The 23,935-nt window shown below is 51.0% G+C and overlaps 2 protein-coding genes across 5 annotated transcripts in view; one reads left to right on the top strand and one right to left on the bottom strand.

The window, feature by feature from the left end:
• sdhaf1 (succinate dehydrogenase complex assembly factor 1) overlaps positions 1-22,208 on the bottom strand; it is a 32,272-nt gene extending 10,064 nt beyond the window's left edge. Inside the window, exons 1-2 of one of the 4 annotated variants that reach the window (XR_013549574.1) lie at positions 20,641-21,615; positions 18,827-19,333 (exon numbers count right to left, since the gene is read on the bottom strand). Coding sequence is in view for 3 of the 4 variants with exons in the window: in XM_078430985.1 (XP_078287111.1) it covers positions 19,019-19,303 (285 nt within the window). In the remaining variant the exon portion in view is untranslated. Of the gene's footprint in view, positions 1-18,495; positions 19,334-20,640; positions 21,616-22,021 lie in introns of those variants that run through there. The other 3 variants (XM_078430985.1, XM_078430984.1, XM_078430981.1) reach the window with 3 other exon arrangements.
• Positions 4,603-7,590, top strand: LOC144611670 (mRNA decay activator protein ZFP36L2-A-like). Its single transcript, XM_078430876.1, has 2 exons — positions 4,603-4,677; positions 5,864-7,590. The coding sequence occupies exons 1-2, from the start codon at positions 4,639-4,641 to the stop codon at positions 6,692-6,694; spliced, it is 870 nt and encodes a 289-aa protein (XP_078287002.1). The 5' UTR covers positions 4,603-4,638; the 3' UTR covers positions 6,695-7,590.
• Positions 22,209-23,935: the final 1,727 nt, after the last annotated feature.

Below are 23,935 nucleotides of genomic sequence, written 5' to 3'. Positions count from 1 at the left end.
CCGCCATTCAATCCTGGCTGATCTATCTCTCCATCCTAACCCCACTCTCCTGCCTTCTCCCCGTAACCCAGTGGGTTAACTCAGCGAGACAGACAGCATCTCTGGAGAGAAGGAATGGGCGACGGTTTAGGTTTAGCTTTTATTAATGTCACATACTGAGGTACAGTGAAAAGCTTTGCTTTACTGTATTCTATCCATTGATATTTCCTGGAGTTTTCCTCTAGCACTTTTTTTTTGCTCAAGGTTCCTGCCTCTGCAGTTCCTTGTGTCATCATTCCTCGTACTTATCCAAATGCCTTTGCAAGTGGGCAATGGATGTGTTTTCCTGCTCCCCTCCCCCCTCCGCCTGGGTTCTCTCGCACAGTTGTTCTCTCTGTGGCGTGAGCTGCATGTGAGCCGTGTGAATGCCGTGGGATGCGGCAGGGAACGGCCAAAGTCAACAGCACACAGAGGCAAGCGATCAATGGAGAAGGCACACAGAGCTGGCGATTGACAGGGAGGGGAAGAGAGGGGGGGGGGGGGGGGGGGGAGGGGAGGGAAGGGGAGAAGAGGAGAGGAGAGGAGAGGAGAGGAGAGGAGAGGGGAGGGAGGGGAGAAGAGTGGATGAAAGGGGGAGGAGAGGGGAGGGAAGGGGAGAAGAGGGAAGGGAAGGGGAGGGGAGGAGAAGAGAGGGAAGAGGAGGACAAGGGAGGAGTGAGGAGGAGGGGGAGGGGAAGAGAGGAGAAGAGAGGGGAGGGGAGGGAGGGAGGACAATGGAGGGGAGGAGTGGAGGAAAGGGGCGAGGAGAGGGGAGGGAAGGGGAGGGGAGGAAAGGAGAGGGGAGGAGAAGAGAGGGGAGGAGAGGGGAGGGGAGGAAAGGAGAGGGGAGGAGAATGGAGGGGAGGAGTGGATGAAAGGGGGGAGGGAGGGGAGGGGGAGAGGAGAAGGGAGGGAAGCGGATGAGGAAAGAGGAGAGAGGGAGGGAGGAGAATGTAGGGGAGGAGTGGAGGAAGGGGAGGAGAGGGGAAAAGGGAAGGGAGGAGAGTAGAGGGGAGGAAAGGAGAAGGGAGGGAGGGAAGGAGAGGAGAGGGGAAAAGAGAGGGAATAGGAGGACAGGGGAGGTGGGGAGGAGAGGGGAGGGGAAGAGAGGAGGAAAGGGGAGAGGAGAGGAGAGGGGAAAAGGAGGGAGGGAGGAGAATGGAGGGGAGGATGGAGGAAAGGGGGGAGGAGAGGAGAGGGGAAGGGGAGAAGAGGGGAGGGAAGGGGAGGGGAGGAGAGAGGAGAGGGGAAGGGTGGGGTGGGGAGGGGAGGGGAGGGGAGGAGAGGAGAGAGGAGAGGAGGGGAGAGGGGAGGGGAGGAGAGGGGAGGGGAAGAGAGAGGAGGAGAGGGGTGGGGAGGAGAGGGGAGGGGAAGAGAGAGGAGGGGAGGGGAGGGGAGGAGAGGGGAAGGGTGGAGAGGGGAGGGGAAGAGAGGAGGAAAGGGGGGAGGAGAGGAGAGGGAAGAGAGGGGAGGAGAAGTGGAGGGGAGGAGAAGAGAGGGGACACGTTTGAACTTCAAATTCCAGTTGGAAAATGCCTGAAGAAGGGTCCCGACCCGAAACGTCACCTATCCATGTCCTCCAGAGATGCTGGCTGACCTGCTAGTTACTAGTTTAGTTTAGTTTGGAGACACAGCGCAGAAACAGTGTAGGAAGGAACTGGTTTAAACCGAAGGTAGACACAAATACTGAAGTAACTCAGCGGGACAGGCAGCATCTCTGGAGGGAAGGAATGGGGTGAAGTTTTTGAGTCCTTCGGGCCGACCAGCGATCCCGCACATTAACACTAACCTACACACACGAGGGACAATTTACAATTTTACCAAGCCAATTAACCTACAAACCTTTGGAGTGTGGGAGGAAACCGGAGCACCCGGAGAAAACCCCACGCAGGTCACAGAGAGAACGTGCAAACTCCATACAGACAGCATCCGTAGTCAGGATCGAACCCGGGTCTCTGGCGCTGTGAGGCAGCAACTCTACCGCTGCACCACCACGCCCTTTTGTTCCCCTGCGTACTAAACTCAGGAGCCTGAGGCAGTTACACGTAAACTGAAAAGGAATTCTTCAACTGGTGATCAAAAAAGTCCCAAAACAACCTGCTTAAGGAAGGATTGGAGACCACGAGGAACTGCAGGTGCTGGCATCTTGAGAAAAAATATACAATGTGCTGCAGGCAGGAACTCAGCCGGTCAGGCAGCATCTGTGGAGGGAAATGAACGCAAAGACCAATCAGTCCCAACCCGAAACATCATCTGTCCATCCCCCCCCCATAGATGCTGCCTGACCCGCTGAGTTCCTCCAGCACTTTTGTGTTTTGCTTAAGATTCCAGCACCTGCAGTTCCTCCTGTCTCTGGCTCCTCTGGCAGGTTGATTTTTGGGCATTTTTGAATACCAATTGAAGAATTAACTTTAAATATCTTTTTAATTACTGGCCTGAGACGATGAAGAAGTTATGTGCACACATGTGCCTCGTTTCACACAAGTACCATAGCTCTTGAGGTTAGTTTGTAGGGAATTCTCAATAGGAATGTGCTTTAGTGCAGACTGAAGAAACGTCTCGACCTAAAACGTCATCAATCCATGTTCTCCAAGAATGCTGCCTGACCTGCTGACCTTTCTCTCTCTCTCTCTCTCTCTCTCTCTCTCTCTCTCTCTCTCTCTCTCTCTCTCTCTCTCTCTCTCTCTCTCTCTCTCTCTCTCTCTCTCCCTCCCTCCCTCCCTCCCTCCCTCCCCCCTCTTCTCTCTCTCTCTCTCTCTTTCTCTCTCTTTCTCTCTCACTCTCTCTCTCTCTCTCTCTCTCTGTTACGTCTGCAGCTGGCAAGAATGTGAAGAGATAGTCTTGTTATTTTCGTAAGATTGATGTAAAGAAAAACATGGGCCAGGACTCAGTGATGTTTTGGGCTGAGTGTCGAACCACCAAAGTGCAAATTGAACACTGACGCAAGATTGTTATCCGATGAATCATGGCAAGTTCGTGAGAGTGTGCGGTTGCTTTCTGGCTCAAGAATGGCCATATCGGGGAGGGTCACGGTGAGCGGGATGGTCAGCCTGAGAGTTTCACTGGGATGGGGCTCGCTGGCAGAGCGGATTGTGAGAGACTGCGCGGCCCCAGGAAGGGAGAGAGGACAGGGGGAGACCTCGACACCTTGTGTGTAGGGTAGTGTTCGTGAGGCAGGTCACACAGTCACACTCACACACACACTCACGAACACAGACACACACACACAACACACAGGCATGCGCACATTTGCACACACACACACACACACATACAGACAGGTGTACATTGGCGTGCACACACACTGACACATGAGACACAGGGAGAGTTTTGACAGGCTTGGACTGTATTCTTTGGAGTACAGGAGAATGAGGAGTGATCGTACTGAGGTGCATAAAATCACGAGGGGAATAGATAGGTTGAACAGATAGGGTGAATAGATTTTACTCAGGGCCGGAGAATTAAAAAAAACAGAGGATAGAAGTTTAAGGTGAGAGGAAAAAGATTTAATAGGATCCTGAGGTTCATCTTTTTCTAACAGAGGGTGGCAGGTGTATGGAATGAGCTGCCAGAAGAGATGGTTGAGGCATGCACAATAACAACATTTAAAACACATTTTGACAAGTACATACATAGGAAAGGTCTGGAGGAATATGGGGCAAATGCGACCAGGTGGGATTAGGATAGATACGGCATCTTGGTTGTCATGGACAAGTTGGGGCAAAGGACCTGTTTCAACGCTGTATGACTCTATGTGAGAAACTGAGACAGGCACAGAGAAAGACAGAGAGAGAGAGAGAGAGATTGGGAGATGGTGAGAGATACAGGGACAGGCTGAGAGAGAGAAGCAGTTGAGATGGTGAGAGAGATGGAGTACAAGTGTTGGGCGACAGGGCTGGGCGAGAGACAGAGCCAGACCCAGAGGCAGCCAGTGAGAATTCTAGAGCCAGTGAAAGAGACACAGACATGGACAGAGACAGTGACCGACGCAGCCAATTACATAGAAAAAGACAGAGACAGCCAGTGACAGGTACAAAGACTGTGACATCGTCAGAGCCAGAGATAGAGCCAGTGACATAGCCGGAGTTAGAGACAGTGCACAGCCAGAGATAGCCAGTGACACAGCCTGAGACAGCCAGTGAGAGAACCAGAGATAGCCAGTGAGAGAGCCAGAGATAGCCAGTGAGAGAGCCAGAGAGAGCCAGTGACATAGCCAGAGATAGAGCCAGTGACATAGCCAGAGATAGAGTCCGTGACATAGCCAGAGATAGAGTCAGTGACATAGCCAGAGATAGAGTCAGTGACATAGCCAGAGATAGAGTCAGTGACATAGCCAGAGATAGAGTCAGTGACATAGCCATAGAGCCAGACACAGCCAGAGAGAGATCCAGTGGACAGATCCAGTGACAGGTCCCGGGGACTCCCCGCCGCCCGGCCCCGCCCCCTTGGTGATTCACCCATTACATCACAGGCCAGCCGTGGCCCCGCCCCCGCTGACTCAACCGGTGACGTCGCTGTCGGTTGGCCCCGCCCCCCGCGCCTATATAAGGCGGGGCTGGGGCACTGGGCAGCAGAGCGCAGCAGAGCGCGGCTGGGAGCGGACGAAAGAACACACGCAGTATGACGGGTTTCAGGGAGCTGTGCGAGCTGGTTTCCGAGGTGAGGGAGCGAGCGATGACTGGGCGCGGCGGCGGCGGCGATGCTTGCCTGGGCAGATGCGCGCTCCCGTGTTTCGTGGAGCAGAGGAGGGGGGGGAAATGGATGGATGCGCGCTCCCGATGGGGTGGGGAATCCATGGACAACGAGCAAGAGTCCGCGAGTTTGTGGGCAATGCAGGCGCGCTCCCGATGAAGCTTGATTTAAGGGGAGCGCACTGCCGGGATTTGCGCGGCCACGTGCAGCGCGCGCTCCAGGCGTGTGTGTTGGGGGGTTTGCTCGGTCTCGGTGCTGACGGTCAATGCGCGCTCCCAGTTCCCAGGGCGTTTTTTTGTGAGCGCGCGGGGATGGGTGGGGAGAAGGCGCGCCCCCGGGCCAGTTGTGTTTGCGTGGAGTGCGCGCTCCAGGGGTGGGGTGAGTGCACGAGCATTCGTGTCGCCGACGTGGTGGGGACGGAACGGGGAGACGACCGACTGACAGCAGCGGGAGCGCGCAATTCCCGGGGTGGCGGGGCTGGGCTGAATGCACGGGAACGCGCCGACTCCCGAATGGAGAGAGGCCGGGGTGGGAAAGCGCGCTCCCGAGGGTGGACTGAATCCACAGACGCCCCCGTGGGGGGCCTTGCGCGCTCCCGGGGGCGGCGTGAGTTGAATGCAAGAGTTGCGAGCGCGCGCTCCCGAGATAGACTGAATGCAAGGAAGGGGCGGGAGCGCGCTTTGGGCTAAATGCAAGAGTGCGAGTGCGCGCTCCCGGGGGTTCGGCCAAGTGCGTGCTCCCGGAGGGTTGGGGGGGATGAGTTGAATGCAAGAGTGCGAGTGCGCGCTCCCGGTGGGTCGGCTAAATGCACGGGCAGGGGGTTGTGCGCGCTCCCGGAGCGTGGGGGGTAAGCTGAATGCTAGTGCGCGCTCCCGGAGGATTGGGGGGGTGAGTTGAATGCAAGAGTGCGAGTGCACGCTCCCGGGGGGTTGGCTAAATGCCCGGGCAGGGGGGTTGTGCGCGCTCCCGGAGGGTGGGGGGGGTGAGTTGAGCGTGAGTGCGCGCTCCCGAGATGGATTAATGCACGAGACGGGAGCGCGCCTTGTGGGCTGAATGCAAGAGTGCGAGTGCGCGTTCCCGAGAAAAGCGCGCCGCCGCGGGCCTCCGCCCTCCTTCACTGACCCCCCCCCCCCTCCTCTCTCTCTCCCCGCAGTTGAGCTTCTTGGACCCCGATGATTTCTCCGCCTGGAAGCCGGGCCCTGAGAGCCGCGCGGTGGGGCCGCCCGCCGCCCCCCCCCGCCGCTACTCCACCAGCCAGCTGCCACTGTCGGCGTGCCGAGGCCTGGGCCTAGGCCTAGGGGTTGACACCTGCTGCCCACCGGGGCTGGGGCTGGGCCTGCGGGAGCCGAGCGAGTGGGAGGAGGAGGAGGAGGAGGAGAGGCAGGGGGAGCCGCTGCCGCCATCGCCATCACCGTCGGCCCGCTACAAGACGGAGCTGTGCCGCCCTTTCCAGGAGAGCAGCTTCTGCCGCTATGGCGACAAGTGCCAGTTCGCCCACGGCCTGGCCGAGCTGCGCTCCCTCAGCCGCCACCCCAAGTACAAGACCGAGCCGTGCCGCACCTTCCACACCACCGGCTTCTGCCCTTACGGCACCCGCTGCCACTTCATCCACAACCCCGAGGAGGAGCGAGGGCCCCGGCCTCGCCTGCGCCAGAGCGCCAGCCTGGGCTCGGCCTCCTCGGGCCCTGCGCTCGACTGGGCCGCGCTGAAAGCGGCCTTCAGCCCCGACCTGGAGTTGGAGCTGGCCCGGACTCTGGGATTGGGGCTGGGCAAGGGAGGGGGAGGAGGTTGCTGCTGCCACCAGCACCACCGCCATCACCACCAGCCGCTCCAGCGGGCACCCGGCCTGCCCATGGCTGGCAGGAGCCCGTCCGCAGACTCGCTCTCCGACCAGGACGACACCAGCAGCAGCGGCTCCGAGTCGCCCGTCTTCGAGCAGGGCCGGCGGCTGCCCATCTTCAGCAGGATCTCTGTGTCGGACTGAGGGAAGGGGAGGGGAGGGTGGTGGAGAAGAGAAGTGAATCGGGGTGTTGCCTCTCCGAAGCCGTGCCTGGGTGCCGTCTCCCATAGGGTGTCACCCACCCCTCTGGGTTTGTGGGGGCGGCGGTATCTTTCCCATTGAGAGAATGCAAGTTGTTTTGGTTTGCCTGTGACTTGGGCGTGTGTGTGTTACCCCTCAAGTATGAGAGACCAGGGGTTTGTCCAGGGACTGGTGACCCTGTGTGTGTGTGTGTTAGACCGAGGTGTTACTTCTGCCTGGGGGGTGTGTGTCCGAGTGTCTCCTCCCCTCACTGTGAGATGGGGCATTCCTTGCCTGGACCCCAAGTTGTATGTGTGTGCTGAGGGTATATGTCTTGAGTGTCACCCCAGGTGTATGTGTGTCTGAGGGTGCCACCTCCCCGTGTGTGAGCCTTGGTGTGTCTGAGTACCCCCCCAGCTGTACTGTGTGACTGGGGGTACATTTCTGAGTGTCACCGCCTTATGTATGTGTGACTGGGGTGTCAGGGTATTTGTCCCCCTGGCTGCCTGACGGAGTGGTGTCTGGGTGTCTCCCTAGAGCCCTTGTGTACTGGTGCCCTACCAGGGTGGGAGGGGAGTGGTGGGAGCGCACGCCCTGATGTAGCAGAGCCAGGGATTGCCCATTGCCAGGCCACTCTGGCCCACTATTGGTAATCGGGTACCTACATACAACGCATTAACCTATTGTACCAAGTATTTGTGCAAACCTTTTCTAAGCTGTCTAATGCACAATAGATTATATTTAAATTATTTATTGAAGATTTTGGAATGTTTTGTATATTTAATGATATAGCACTATATTTTTAGATAATTTATGATCTTTTAAAAAATATTCTGAATGTATCGATTATAATGCTATCCAGTGCCTTATAACTGATTTCATTTTGAAATGAAATAAACTTCTAATGAAAATCTGCCCTCTGGTTTAGAAAATTTGATGTTTGCACCAGTATCACAGACTCGTCAACGTCATGACTTGCAGATGGGTGTTGAGATTGTTCCGTGTTGGCTACATTACTCTTGTTTGGCTGCCGTTGTTAATTAGTAACTGGAAGGTACATAATACCTGGCCATTACCTCATGCAAACCTGTCTTAAAGTCATTGGACTATTCAGTGGGTTATTGCACTTTAACCTGGTGCTGGCTTTAAAATTAAGTTGCAAAAGTGCATGATTCTCTGGATTAACAAACCAAGACAAACTTCCCAGACCAGTTCTGCCTTCCTCCTGAGGCCCAATTTATGACAGCCTGTTGCGATGTTGAAATCAACAATCTATTCCAATCTGTCATGGGAAGAGATGACTATGCAGCCAGGAAAAGATTTGAGATGTGATCAAAGCCTTCATATCATATCATATATATACAGCCGGAAACAAGCCTTTTCGGCCCTCCAAGTCCGTGCCGCCCAGTGATCCCCGCACATTTACACTATCCTACACCCACTAGGGACAATTTTTACATTTTACCCAGCCAATTAACCTACATACCTGTACGTCTTTGGAGTGTGGGAGGAAACCGAAGATCTCGGAGAAAACCCACGCAGGTCACGGGGAGAACGTACAAACTCCTTACAGTACAGCACCCGTAGTCAGGATCGAACCTGAGTCTCCGGCGCTGCATTCGCTGTAAAGCAGCAACTCTACCGCTGCGCTACCGTGCCGCCCTAATCTGAGACAGTGACAAATAGTTTGTGGGAGGAACTCTGTCAGGAAGTTTCTGTAGTGGGAGAGGAATGGGTCGACAGCATGGTTTCTCAGTGTTGTAGGGTAATTGGTCCAAAGTCTACAATGAGGTGGGCTGATGGGGCAGGACTGTATCCCAGCTTAAAGAAGGACCATTCTCAAGTCTGATAAATGGGGAAGAAGCTGTTTCTGAGCATACAACATATGGAACTGACCTCCTTGCATTAACTTTCACTTAAAAGGAATCTCCTTTAAACTAGAATCTAAATAAAATCACATGCCAAGGAAACTGGCCCTGCAGCCCAACTAAGCCATGCTGACCAAGATGATCTAAACTTGTCCCATTAGCCTGTGTTTGGCCCTTGTCCTCAATCTTTCCAATCCATGTACCTGTCCAAATATCCTTTAAAAATGAACAGAACAGCACAGGATATGTCCATAATGTTAACACTTGGTCTGCATTTGCTCCATACCCCTCCACATCCAGGTATCCAAGAAGCCTCTAATGTTGTTGTACTTGGCTCAACCGCATCCTGTCAGTTTGTTTCATATACATACCACTGTCTGGGGAAAGTAGTTGCCCTTCAGGTTCACAAATCCTTCTACTCACCTTAAAGTAGATAAGAATTACTTTGGTTTCCTGTGTTAAAGGACACCCATGAAACGCCTCCAGTCTGCTTTGTGGTGTGTGTTTGGTTCTCGCATCAGTCACCTCAAAACCCACAGAATCATAGTGAAGGTAATTTATCCGTGATCTTCAGGGTTTGTCAGTGAACCAGATGTAGGGTTGACAACTGTCCCGTACTGGCCAGGACATCCTGTATTTTGGGCTAAATTAGTTTGTCCCGTACGGTAGGGTTGCCAACTTCCTCACTCCCAAAGAAGAAACTAAGGGTGACGCCACCGTCCCGCACACCATGTGACCTCACCCAGCCAGCGGCTCCACCAATGGTGGCCGCCCGGGCTGGGAGGCGGGTTGCGTGTTCTCTGGTTCTTGATTCCACTACTCTGGGTAAAAGACTGCATTCTATTCCCCTCATGATTTTGTACACCTCTATAAGATCACCCCTCATCCTCCTGCACTCCAAGGAATAGTCCTAGCCTTCCCAACTTCTCCTATAGCTCAGTCCTGGCAACATCCATGTAAATCTACCCTGCACCCATTCCACATTTTTTGAACGCCTACTTGTTTTTGTACTTGACTAGCTTTAAGTGGTGCAATTTGCAGTTATCAGTCCATGGTCTGATTCATCAGTTTTGGTTCTCCATTTTAATGATGTGAATCAGCTTACTTCCGTTTTCCCAGCTGACTACTCGCCCAGGTCTGGAGTGCGATGACTGGTTTCAGTAAATATGTTTTGAGTTAATTTTACTGTGTGATTGCACAAGAAATATTCTTACTTCCCGCCACGTCTGGCATAGGGGATGGATTTGCATGCACATCCAACTCTATTTCTGCAGCCTATACTGTTGACTAAATGATATTCTTGTTCTCAACACAACCTCCCTCTCCCATATACATTACACTCACTTCCCAACTTCTCCATCCATCCCAGCACAGTTCCTGGCTCATAAGAGATAGGAGCAGAATTAGGCCATTCAGCCTATCATGTCTACTCTACCATTCAATCATGCCTTCATTCTCCTGCCTTCTCCCTATAACCCCTGACAACTTTACTAATCAAGAATCTATCTATCTCTGCCTTAAATATACCCACTGACCTGTCCTCCACAACCTCGGTGGCTCCTGCCATAGTCCTTCTGAACAATGTTCATCGACAAGACCCAGTGTAGACTCAAAGTGTACGAAAGAACTGCAGCTGCTGGTTTAAATTGAAGATAGACACAAAATGCTGGAGTAACTCTGGGACAGGCAGCATCTTTAGAGAAGGAATGGGTGATGTTTCGGGTCGAGACCCTTCAGTCTGAAGAAGTCAGACTTCTCTCCAGAGATGCTGCCTGTCCCGCTGAGTTACTCCAGCTTTTTGTGTCTATCCAAGTGTAGACTCGGCTGTTTCTTCAAACACTTGTGCTTGGTCACCCAAGGCATGCTGGATCTCCCGATTGATAACCATTTTAACTCCTATACCCATTCTGATGAGGGGTCCTGACCTGAAATGTCACCCATCTTTTTTTCTCAAGAGATTCTGCTGATTTGCCCCCAGCACTTTGTATCTATTCCCATTCTGTCCTGGGCTTCCTCCATTGTAAGTGAGGCCGCAAGCAAACTGGAGGTATCAGCGCCTCATGTTCTGCTTGGGCAGATTGAATAGGTGACATTTCGGGTTGCATTCCTTCCTCAGACCCTCCAGGACTCGCTTGCCAGGATTTGTCCTACCTCCACCCCTCTTCCAGCATTCTCCCCCTCACTACAATCAGTCTGAAGAAGGGTCCTGACCCAAAACCTACCCATGTTCTCCTGAGGAGCTGCCTGACCCATTATGTTACTCCAGCACTTTGTGTCTATCTTTGGTATAAACGAACATCTACAGTTCCTTGTTATTACATTAGGTGGAGGGAGCTTAAGTACGTGGCAGATATAGAACAGAAAATATATTTTTAAAAATAGATGCGTTTCATAACTCCAAATAAAAACAGGAAATGCTAGAAAGACTGGGCAGATCAGTTTGCATCAGTGGGAAGAGAAACAGGGAAACAATTAATGTTTCAACTCAGACTTTTAGACTTTAGAGAGTGGAAATACCCTTCAGCCCAGGGTCCACACCGACCAGCGATGACCCTGTACACTAGCACTATTTTACCAAAGCCAATTAACCTTAAAAACCTGGACGTCTTTGGAATGTGGGAGTAAACCGGAACCGCCAGAGAAAACCCACGTGGTCACAGGGGGAATGTAAAAGCTCCGTACAGACTCTTTAAGCTTTAAACATGGTAAATGAAACGATGAGAGAACTTGGACTAAAGAATGCAGGAGTTGTGAAACATAGAGAGGAAGACACGTTCTCCACTCCCTGAGAAAATAACGATTAAAAAGTGGGGCAGTGGGGGTGGGGAGAAATAGAAACATAGAAAATAGGTGCAGGAGTAGGCCATTCAATATGATCATGGCTGATCATCCAACTCAATATCCCGTACCTGCCTTCTCTCCATATCCCCTGACCCCTTTAGCCACAAGGGCCACATCTAACTCCCTCTTAAATATAGCCAATGAACTGGCCTCAACTACCTTCTGTGGCAAAGAATTCCACAGATTCACCACTCTGTGTGAAAAAAAACGTTCTCATCGGTCCTAAAAGACTTCCCCCTTATCCTTACACTGTGACCCCTTGTTCTGAACTTCCCCAACATCGGGAACAATCTTCCTGCATCTAGCCTGTCCAACCCCTTAAGAATTTTGTAAGTTTCCCCCCTCAATCTTCTAAATTCCAGCGAGTACAAGCCGAGTCTATCCAGTCTTTCTTCATATGAAAGTCCTGCCATCCCAGGAATCAATCTGGTGAACCTTCTCTGTACTCCCTCTATGGCAAGAATGTCTTTCCTCAGATTAGGAGACCAAAACTGTACGCAATACTCCAGGTGTGGTCTCACCAATGCCCTGTACAACAAGCTGTGCCAATATCACAGATGGACGATCCGAAACTTCACTTATCCATGTTCTCCAGAGATGCTGCCTGACCCGCTGAATTACTCCAACATGTTGTGTCTATAATAGACTGATGTCTTGTATAGCCAGAGAAATTTAATGTGGACACGAGGCCTTGCAGATGCTGGAATCATACGTAAAAGATGCTGGTATACACCAACACATACACAAAGCGCTGGAACAATTCAGTGGGCCAGGCAGCATCTCTGGAGGGGACAGACAGCTGATGCTGCAGGTCGGGACTCTTCTTCAGACTGATTGTAGGGGAATCAAGATTGTAGGGGGGGGGGGGGGGAAGCTGGACAAGCGGCGAGGATAGGATTTAATATTAAGTACTGCGTCACATACGTCTGAAGAAGGGTCTCGACCCGAGGCGTCACCCATTCCTTCTCTCCTGAGATGCTGCCTGACCCGCTGAGTTACTCCAGCATTTTGTGAAATAAATACCTCTGACTTGGAAATATATCACTGGCCCTTTATTGTCACCGGATCCAGATCTGAGAACGTCTTCCCCAACAACATTGTGGGAGCATTTTCACCAGAAGGACTTGTGTGGTTATGGGGAGATGGCAGGAAAATGGGATTAGGAGGCAGAGATCAGCCATGATTGCATGGCGGCATAGACTCGATGGGCCACAGGCCTAATTCCACTCCTACAGCAGTGACTGCAGCAGTTCAAGAAGGCAGTTCACCCCCATCCTCTCTCGGTGGTGCAGCGGTAGAGTTGCTGCCTTACGGCGAATGCAGCGCCGGAGACCCGGGTTCCATCCCGACTAGACACAAAGTCTGTTTGGAGTTTGTACGTTCTCCCCGTGATCTGCGTGGGTTTTCTCCGAGATCTTTGGTTTCCTCCCACACTCCAAAGACGTACAGGTGTATACGTTAATTGGCTGGGTAAATGTAAAAATTGTCCCTAGTGGGTGTAGGATAGTGTTAATGTGCGGGGATCGCTGGTCGGCGTGGACCCGGTGGGCCGAAGGGGCCTGTTTCTGCGCTGTATCTCTAAACTAAAGGCCATTAGAGAAGGCAACAAATGCTGACTTTGCCAGAGATATCCAGATCACAAAGAAAAGGACAGCTTGATTAATGATGAGTGGGCAACAGATCTGATTAACGTCAGTGATTAATACTGAACAATGCATCTCTCTAATGAACAGATCAATAACCAGCTGTGATGACGGTGAGTGGTTGGTCATTGATTAGCAGAGAGCCAAAATGGTGATTTTTGAGCTCTGGACTGCCCTGTGTTTGGGGATAAGGGGCTACGCCTGCAATCAGGAGATGCAAAAGCAATGAGCTGAGAGTAGAACATTGTAGAATTTGTCTTCTGAGCTAAGCATTTTTAGTTTAAAGATACAGCACCGAAACAGGCCCGTCGGCCCACCGAGTCCGCGTTGACCAGCAATCCCTGCACACTTAACACTATCCTACACGCAATTTACAATTTTAGCAAGCAAATTAACCAACAAACCTGCAAGATTTTGGAGTGTGGGAGGAAACCGAGCTCCAGGAGAAAACCCACGCGGTCACAGGGAGAACGTACAAACTCCGTACAGACAGCACCCGTGGTTAGGATCGAACTCGGGTCTCTGGCGCTGTGAGGCAGCAACTCTGCCGCTGCGCCACCGTGCCTGAAAAAAACGTTCCCAAGGGGGCCTCACAGATCACCGTTTATACGGCTAGTCACAACTCGTCCTTGGTTAATGGTCCATCCATCAAGTACAGATTACTCACAGTCAGCAGGATTCTTTACTCCCCATCGATCAAATATGTTGTTTACTCTGTACAACTGAGGAACTGTCAGAAAAAGAATTAGTGGATCCATATTTCATATGGGTGGGTCCTCCAGGAAGAAACATTAAAGGGGAGACTTACGCTAGGATATCTGAAACAGGACGACTTATACTGAAATCCTTTGACAAGTCCATGTCAGGAGATTACACGTGTACAGTATCCTACAAGGATGTGGATGCAAACAAGGAAATATTTCTTGATATGAAATTCTCAGTATATGGTAAATACTCTTGGATTGCACTGGGATACTAACTGGAACTTCCGAATTTCTACACTTTCAGCTTTTGTTCGAATGTATATTCTATTCAGAACATTTATCATTATACAATGTGGGACAATCATTTGGTGTGATTCTCTGTACGCAGCACATCATTATGTTTGCTTGAGTCTGAAGAAGGGTCTCGACCCGAAACATCACCCATTCCTTCTCTCCTGAGATGCTGCCTGACCTGCTGAGTTACTCCAGCATTTTGTGAATAAATTATGTTTGAATTTAAAATTTTAAAAAAGGTGGCACTGATTAATGGTGATTAATCAATGTCACACACCTGATTAACAGTGAGTAATGTTACATACCTGGTTAATGGTGAGCTGATTAATAGCAGTATCACACACCTGATTAACAGTGAGTAATGTTACATACCTGGTTAATGGTGAGCTGATTAATAGCAGTATCACACACCTGATTAACAGTGAGCAATGTTACATACCTGGTTAATGGTGAGCTGATTAATAGCAGTATCACACACCTGATTCTTCTTTTATCGTGTCCACGCATGCTAGATATTGTGTCCACACCTGATTAATAGTGAGCGGTGCTGCAAAGCTGAGTAAAAGTGAGCAATGTAAAGCACCTGATTGATGGCGTGCAGTGTCAGACACATGAGTGAGCAGTGTTACATACCTATTCACAAAATGCTGGAGTAACTCAGCAGGTCAGGCAGCATCTCTGGAGAGAAGGAATGGGTGGCGTTTCATAATGGATCTGGAGCTTCTCGCTTGCCCGAGCGGGCTTGGGGCTGGGGCCATTTGTTACTGCAGGAAGGTTAAACTCAACCAGAGGACTCTCTGTCAGATCAGGAACCATAGGAGTAGAATTAGGCCATTCGGCCCATCGGGTCTACTCCGCCATTCAATCATGGCGGGAGAGATCGATCAGCCATGATTGAATGGATGAGAAAATTGGATAACATTGATCTAGTGTGCATCTGTGATCGATGGTCAGTGTGGGTTCGGTGGGCCGAATGGTCTGGTTCCATGCTGTATCTGTAAACTAGACAAAACTAAAAATAAGACTTTCCTCCCTCCCTTACCCGCATCCACCTATCACTCGCCAGGCTTAGTCCCACCTCTACATCTCTCGTCCTGTTTATATCCCCCCTACTCCTGTCAGTCTGAAGAAGGGTCTCGACCCGAAACCTCACCCATTCCTTCTCTCCTGAGATGCTGCCTGACCTGCTGAGTTACTCCAGCATTTTGTGAATAAATACCTTCGATTTGTACCAGCATCTGCAGTTATTTTCTTACACTAAGTGTTATATGCCTCAGTGATACTGACCGATATTACACCTGATTGATAGTGTGCAATGTTACACACCTAATTAATAGCAAACAGTACTCACTCTGACTAATGGTGAACAACGCACATCTGAAGCAATGGTGTTCAATGGAACTCTCTGCCTCAGAAGGCAGTGGAGGCAAATTCCTGAATGCTTTTGACAGTTGAGAGTTGGGCAGAGCTCTTAATGATAGCGGAGTTCCTGCCTCTAACGTGTCCAACCCCTTAATAATCTTATATGTTTCGATAAGATCCCCTCTCATCCTTCTAAGTTCTCCCCATATCCTTTATGGGGAGAACTTAGAAGGATGAGAGGGGATCTTATCGAAATATATAAGATTATTAAGGGGTTGGACACGTTAGAGGCAGGAAACATGTTCCCAATGTTGGGGGAGTCCAGAACCAGGGGCCACAGGTTAAGAATAAGGGGTAGGCCATTTAGAACGGAGATGAGGAAAAACTTTTTCTGTCAGAGAGTTGTAAATCTGTGGAATTCTCTGCCTCAGAAGGCAGTAGAGGCCAATTCTCTGAATGCATTCAAGAGAAAGCTAGATAGAGCTCTTAAGGATAGCGGAGTCAGGGGGTATGGGGAGAAGGCAGGAATGGGGTACTGATTGAGAATGATCAACCATGATCACATTGAATGGTGGTGCTGTCTCGAAGGGCCGAATGGCCTACTCCTGCAGCTATTGTCTAAGGCAGGAACAGGGTACTGATTGTGGATGATAAGCCATGATCACGGTGAATGGCGGTGCTGGCTCGAAGGGCCGAATGGCCTACTCCTGCACCTATTGTCTATTATTGTCCCCTCTCATCTAACGGCCTCCAGCCTCCCCTGTTGTTTTACTTATTTGGTTCAGTCGGCTGCGATCTTTGGCATCAGCTCGGAAAGTTTGGGGCTGGTCCAACATTGCATCACATTCCACATCTGCAACCACTCAGGAGCGTGCCCAAGGGTGAGATGTACTCAGCGCACGCTGTAGGCAAATCCAGAAAGCTGCAAGTCACTGCATTGCTATTTCACTCTTTAACAGCAGACTTCTCTCACAAGCAACTTCGGTCTTTCCAGAGTGAACGAGGAAATAAGGGTGTGCACAGCTTCACAACTCTCTGAGTGAAAAAGCTTTAGTGGAGGAAGAGTGGTAAGAATAGGAAGGCAGAGTATTATCTGAATTATGCCAAGTTAGGAAAAGGGGACGGACAACGAGATCTGGGTGTCCTAGTGCATCAGTCACTGAAAGGAAGCATGCAGGCACAGCAGGCAGTGAAGAAAGCGAATGGAATGTTGGCCTTCATAACAAGAGTTGAGTATAGGAGCAAAGAGGCCCTTCTGCAGTTGTACAGGGCCCTTGTGAGACCGCACCTGGAGTACTGTGTGCAGTTTTGGTCTCCAAATTTGAGGAAGGATATTCTTGCTATTGAGGGCGTGCAGCGTAGGTTTACTAGGTTAATCCACGGTTCAAATCTTTCCTAGTCACGAGAAGGCAGGAACGGGGTACTGATTGAGAATGATCAGCCATGATCACATTGAATGGCGATGCTGGCTCAAAGGAGCCGAATGGCCTACTCCTAAACCTATTGTCTATTGAAGAGGGAGGGGCGTAGATGTCACCATAAATTACAGAATTCAACGTTCATTTTCAAAATGTCATTCTCAGCAGTGGTCAGTACCCATCCCATCTTGAGGCGAGTCCCTCTAGACCGAGACTCTCCACCCTGAGGATGTGGTGTCTCAGTGGCACAGTGGTAGAGGTTTGTACGTTCTACCTGTACCCGCATGGGTTTCATTTACGGGTGCTCTGATTTCCTCACACATGGGGTCGCCAACTGCCCCGTATTAGCCGGGACATCCCGTATTTTGGGCTAAATCAGTTTGTCCCGTACGGGACCGCCCTTGTCCCGTATGAGTAGGGTTGCCAACTTCCCCGCTCCCAAATACGGGGCAAAGGGTGACGTACCACCGCCCCGTGCCCCACGTGACCTCACCCAGCCAGCGGCCACGTGCTCCCGCTCCACCAACGGCGGCCGCCATTGGTGGAGCGGGAGCACGTGGCCGCGTGAGGTCACGTGAGGCGCGGGATGGTGACGTCACCTTGTCCTGTATTTGGGAGCGAGGAAGCTGGCAACCCTACTCACACATTCCAAAGACATTGCGAGTTTGCAGGTTAATTGGCTTCTGTAACATTTCCCTAGAGTGTATGATGGAACTAGTGTAGTAGATGGAACTAGATTGTTGATCGACGCAGACTCGGTAGTCCAAAGGGCCTGTTCCCACCCTGTTTCTCTAAACTCTATGAACTCTTAACCCTGCGACAGAAGGTTACATCAGTGAGATAACTTTGCATTGTTCCGTCTCCCCACCTCACTGCCCTCCCCCCGTGACTGTGGCTCACAGCCAACCCCATATTTCAACATGGAAAAATTATCCTGAAGGACCAAGCCCACTTCTATTTTGCAATGACGACAAAACGAATCTCTGACATCCTTTCCAAGAATAAAAACAGTCTAAAAAAACACGCTGTTTCGCTCCAAGGTTCAAATCTTTCCTCGTCACGATTTGGTGAATTAATTCCCGGAATGGCAGGACTGTCATATGTTGAAAGACTGGAGCGGCTAGGCTTGTATACACTGGAATTTAGAAGGATTAGAGGAGATCTTATCGAAACATATAACATTATTAAGGGGTTGGACACGTTAGAGGCAGGAAACATGTTCCCAATGTTGGGGAAGTCCAGAACCAGGGGCCACAGTTTAAGAATAAGGGGTAGGCCATTTAGAACGGAGATGAGGAAAAACCTTTTCAGTCAGAGAGTTGTGAATCTGTGGAATTCTCTGCCTCAGAAGGCAGTGGAGGCCAATTCTCTGAATGCATTCAAGAGTGAACTAGATAGAGCTCTTAAGGATAGCGGAGTCAGGGGGTATGGGGAGAAGGCAGGAACGAGGTACTGATTGAGAATGATCAGCCATGATCACATTGAATGGTGGTGCTGGCTCGAAGGGCCGAATGGCCTCCTCCTGCACCTATTGTCTAAATCGAAGATCTATATTTACGCAGCAAAATAAAAACCCGTGGGATGGGCCTAGAGGGTCAAACAACATCAAGGAAGCAGAGGGATGGTTGATGTTTCAGAATTGTACAATATTATATATTTATATCATCATATTTATATAATTATATATCATTTATATGATTTATATATTTACAATATTATAATTTTATAAATGGAGACATTTATAATATAGACACAAAATGCTGGAGATGCTGCCTGTCCTGCTGAGTTACTCTGGCATTTTGTGTCTATCTCCGGTGTAAACCAGCGTCTACAGTTCCTTCCTACACATTTATAATATTCTTGTGTATGGCTTGCTGTACACAAGTAAATGATAAATGTACAATTTGACTGGATAGTCAAAGCTTTTCACTGTATCTAGATATACTTAATAATAATCCAATACTACCTTTATCAATCATGGTGTGTTACATCTGGGTAAAATGCAGCATAAAATCTTTTTTTATACATATTTGTGGCCACGACATCTGGTTCTTGGACTCATTGCATATCCCGCAGCTTCTTTCTTATCTACGTCACACTATCACTGCAGACGTGTTTCATAACTTTAATGTTCACAAGCTTCAGCTTGTCTCTGACGTTATGATGGCAAGTCCTTGGTCTTTTGCACTGTGTGGCCGTTTGGTGGTTTGAATCTGATAAAAGCCGCCACTTGTTTGGTATTTGACTCCTTCAGCAGTTCCAACTGCCTCTGCCCTCTTCGGTACAAGTATTCGATATGCATTACATCCATTCTCGGTATTTTGGAGTTCTTGTGAAATTCCTCCTGAATCAGAGGCAGAAATCCAGGTTTATCTTTCGCAGCTCGAAGGAACTGTTTGTAAAGTTTTAACACCTGTTTCTGCAGTTTGCTGTGTCTGGCCATGATGTCAAATCAGTTCTGATCAATCCGGATCTAAGCATAAATACAGAAATTATAGGTAATGGCACCTTCTGCTGGTCATTTGCAATCAAAATGTTCAAATCAACGCAGAACCTTAGTTTAGTTTATTGTCACGTGTACTGAGGTACAGTGAAAAACTTTTAATTTCAAAAACACTATTGTTCAACAAAGTGGACCCAGATATCAAAGCAGCCAAGTGAACACACAAATCACATTAATTTAGTTCTAAACAAGTAGATTTTAAAACACAAAGTGCGGGAAGGATTCGGTGGAGGGAATGGACAGAAGACGTTTAGGGCTGGGATCCTTCTTCAGGCTGACAATGAAGTTGCCTTCTGTCCCTCCCCTACCCCTCTGTCTACCCCCTATCCCTCTGACTACCCCCTCTGTCTCCCCCATCCCTCTGTCTCTCCCCTATCCCTGTCTCTCCCCTATCCCTCTGTCTACCCCCATCCCTCTGTTCCTCCCCTAGCCATCTGTCCTTCCCCATGCCCTCTGTCTACCCCCTCTGACCCCCCATCCCTCCGTCTCTCCCATATCCCTCTGTCTACCCCCTGTCTCTCCCTATCCCTCTGTCTACCCCCCTCTGTCTCTCCCCATCCCTGTCTACCCCCCTCTGTCTCTCCCCATCCCTGTCTCTCCCCATCCCTGTCTACCCCCCTCTGTCTCTCCCCATCCCTGTCTACCCCCCTCTGTCTCTCCCCATCCCTGTCTACCCCCCTCTGTCTCTCCCCATCCCTGTCTACCCCCCTCTGTCTCTCCCCATCCCTGTCTACCCCCCTCTGTCTCTCCCCATCCCTGTCTACCCCCCTCTGTCTCTCCCCATCCTTGTCTACCCCCCTCTGTCTCTCCCCATCCCTGTCTACCCCCCTCTGTCTCTCCCCATCCCTGTCTACCCCCCTCTGTCTCTCCCCATCCCTGTCTACCCCCCTCTGTCCCTCCCCATCCCCCTATCTCTCCCCATCCCTGTCTACCCCCCTCTGTCTCTCCCTATCCCTCTGTCTACCCCCCTCTGTCTCTCCCCATCCCTGTCTACCCCCCTCTGTCTCTCCCCATCCCTGTCTCTCCCCATCCCTGTCTACCCCCCTCTGTCTCTCCCCATCCCTGTCTCTCCCCATCCCTGTCTACTCCCCTGTCTCTCCCCATCCCTGTCTACCCCCCTCTGTCTCTCCCCATCCCTCTGTCCCTCCCCATCCCCCTATCTCTCCCCTAGCCATGTCTCTCCCCATCCCTCTGTCTACCCCTTTCTATCTCTCCCCTAGCTCTCTGTGCTACCGCCCTCCCCGTCGTCCCATCCCCGCCGCCATTGCCCGACCTACATTGAGCCTTGCTCCTTCCAGCGCTGGGCGCTCCTGGTCCTCCGAGTGCTGCGCCACCTGCCGGCACTCCTGGTCCTCCGAGCGCTGCGCCACCTGCCGGCGCTCCTGGTCCTCCGAGCACTGCGCCACCTGCCGGCACTCCTGGTCCTCCGAGTGCTGCGCCACCCCATGTCCTCCGAGCGCTGCGCCACCTGCCGGCACTCCGAGGTTGCACCACCTGCCAGCACCCCGAGGGTTACGCCACCTGCCGGCGCTCCCGGTCCTGCGCCACTTGTCAGGTCACCCATGTCGTCCTCCACAGCGGAGAAGTGCTCCCCTTCGCCCTATTGTACTTGAGTTTGACTTCATTGTATTTATGTGTATTTTGGGCTAAATCAGTTTGTCCCGAACGGGACCGCCCTTGTCACGTATGAGTAGGGTTGCCAACTTCCCTGCTCCCAAATACGGGACAAAGGGTGACGTCACCGTGTCCTGTATTTGGGAGCGAGGAAGCTGGCAACCCTACTCACACATTCCAAAGACATTGCGAGTTTGCAGGTTAATTGGCTTCTGTAAAATTTCCCTAGAGTGTATGATGGAACTAGATTGTTGATCGGCGCAGTCCGAAGGGCCTGTTCCCACCCTGTTTCTCTAAACTCTATGAACTCTTAACCCTGCGACAGAAGGTTACATCAGTGAGATAACTTTGCATTGTTCCGTCTCCCCACCTCACTGCCCTCCCCCCGTGACTGTGGCTCACAGCCAACCCCATATTTCAACATGGGAAAATTATCCTGAAGGACCAAGCCCACTTCTGAACTACATATTTTGCAATGACGACAAAACGAATCTCTGACATCCTTTCCAAGAATAAAAACAGTCTAAAAAAACACGCTGTTTCGCTCCAAGGTTCAAATCTTTCCTCGTCACGATTTGGTGAATTAATTCCCGGAATGGCAGGACTGTCATATGTTGAAAGACTGGAGCGGCTAGGCTTGTATACACTGGAATTTAGAAGGAATTTTCTCCCCTATCCCTCTGTCTCCCCCATCCCTCTGTTCCTCCCCTATCCATCTGTCCTTCCCCATGCCCTCTGTCTACCCCCTCTGACCCCCCATCCCTCCCCTATCCCTGCCTCTCCCTATCCCTCTGTCTCTCTCCTATCCCTCTGTCCCTCCCCTAGCCTTCTGTCTACCCCGTCTCTCCCCTATCCCTCTGTCTACCCCCTCTGTCTCTCCCCATCCCTCTGTCCCTCCCCTAGCCCTGTCTCTCCCCATCCCCCTATCTACCCCCTCTGTCTCTCCCCATCCCTCTGTCTACCCCTCCCTGTCTCTTCCCTAGCTCTCTGTCCTACTCCCCTACCGCTCTCCCCGTCGTCCCATCCCCGCCGCCATTGCCCGACCTTTGAGTCTGAAGAAGGGACTCGACCCGAAACGTCACCCATTCCTTCTCTCCCGAGATGCTGCCTGACCTGCTGAGTTACTCCAGCATTTTGTGAATAAATCTACATTGAGCCTTGCTCCTTCCAGCGCTGGGCGGTCCTGGTCCTCCGAGTGCTGCGCCACCTGCCGGCACTCCTGGACCTCCGAGCGCTGCGCCACCTGCCGGCGCTCCTGGTCCTCCGAGCGCTGCGTCACCTGCCGGCACTCCCGGTCCTCCGAGCGCTGCGCCACCTGCCGGCACTCCGAGGTTGCACCACCTGCCAGCACCCCGAGGGTTACGCCACCTGCCGGCGCTCCCGGTCCTGCGCCACTTGTCAGGTCCTCCCTCCCCTAACTCCCCTCCTCCCCCCTCCCTTCGCCCTATTGTACTTAAGAGTTTGACTTCATTGTATTTATGTGTAGGTAGGAACTGCAGATGATGGATTAAACCGTAGCCACAAAAAGCTGGAGTAATTCAGCGGGCCAGGCAGCATCTCTGGAGAAAAGGAATAGGTGATGTTTCTGAAGAAGTCAAGTTTATTTGTCACACACGATGTGCAGTGAAATGAAAGTGGCAATGCCTGCGGATTGTGCAAAAAAAATTCCAATTACATCATATAAATTAAAATTAATACAGAAAAGAAAATTTAGTCCCTGGAGTTATAATAGTTAACAGTCCTGATGGCCTGTGGGAAGAAGGGCCTCGACCCTGAAACGTCACCTACCCCTTCTCTCCAGAGATGCTGTCTGACCCGCTGAGTTACTCCAGCGCTTTATGTCTATCTTTGATTGTATCTATGTATGGTATCGCAAATATGTTTCTTAGCGTGCAAAATAAAGCTTGCCAGTTACAAGTTTATGCTTCCTTAAAATAAACCTAAACCTAGTCTTCTAGGAAGCTTAAACTTGTATTTGAGGGAGAATAATAGATGCATTCCACTGGTGCCTACGATGCCAGTTCACTAAAATTTTAATAGGGACTAGCAAAGAGGTTGGGCCCATTCCCACACCCCCCATTCTCTCCTCCCCCAACCCCAATCTTACTCTCCCCACACCCCCCCCTTACCCCACGACCTCCCCTTTTCACAGTACCCCTTTTTTCCCCACCACCAAGCCCCCTCCGGACGACCCATTGTCCCCCTCCCCATTCTCAGACGCCGCCACCATTCTCTCTCCCCCAGACACACTCTTACTCTCCCCCACCCCCCCTTTCCCCAGCACACCCCTTTCCCCTACTCTCTCTTGCCCCCAGCACCAACAGGTCCGGGGGGGGGGGGAGCGCATCAGTGAAAGGTCGGGGGGAAGCGCATCAGTGAAAGGTCCGGGGGGGGGGGGGGAGAGCATCAGTGAAAGGTCCGGGGGGGGGATAGCGGGGAGAGGATCTCCCGGGTGTGGGAGAGAGGAGAGAAGCAAGGGGAGAGAGGTGCACAGACGCACAGCAGCGCCACGCTGAAAGCCTTCAATAAATCAGCAGGAGGGGGGTGCATGGGCATTTTGACGTCACACGCTGAAGGCCATGCAAAAAACGGCTGGAATTTTTTACTAAAACCTCTGTAACTTAAAAAATATACGACCGAATCAAAATAAAAATATCATTTTCCAGCAGCGTTCAGCGTGGTGATTAAGGCGGTGCAAACATCGTGGCGCTAGGTTTCACCGTTTTTGCCGAAATCAGCCGAAATAAGAGAATTTAAAAAAAAACTTTTAAACCTCTAACTTAAAAAATATACGACCGAATTAAATAAAAATATCATTTTCGGCAAGCGTCCAGCGGTGTGATTAAGGTGGTGCAAAAATGTGGCGCTACGGTTCACCGTTTTGCAGAAATCACCCGAATCACTGTTACAAATATACATACAAATCAGAGTTTTAGTAAGATAAGAAAGAAGATAAAG

Source organism: Rhinoraja longicauda, chromosome 41, assembly GCF_053455715.1.
Source record: "Rhinoraja longicauda isolate Sanriku21f chromosome 41, sRhiLon1.1, whole genome shotgun sequence".
Classification (NCBI taxonomy): Eukaryota; Metazoa; Chordata; class Chondrichthyes; order Rajiformes; family Arhynchobatidae; genus Rhinoraja; species Rhinoraja longicauda.
This window is presented reverse-complemented; position numbering and strand designations above follow the sequence as displayed.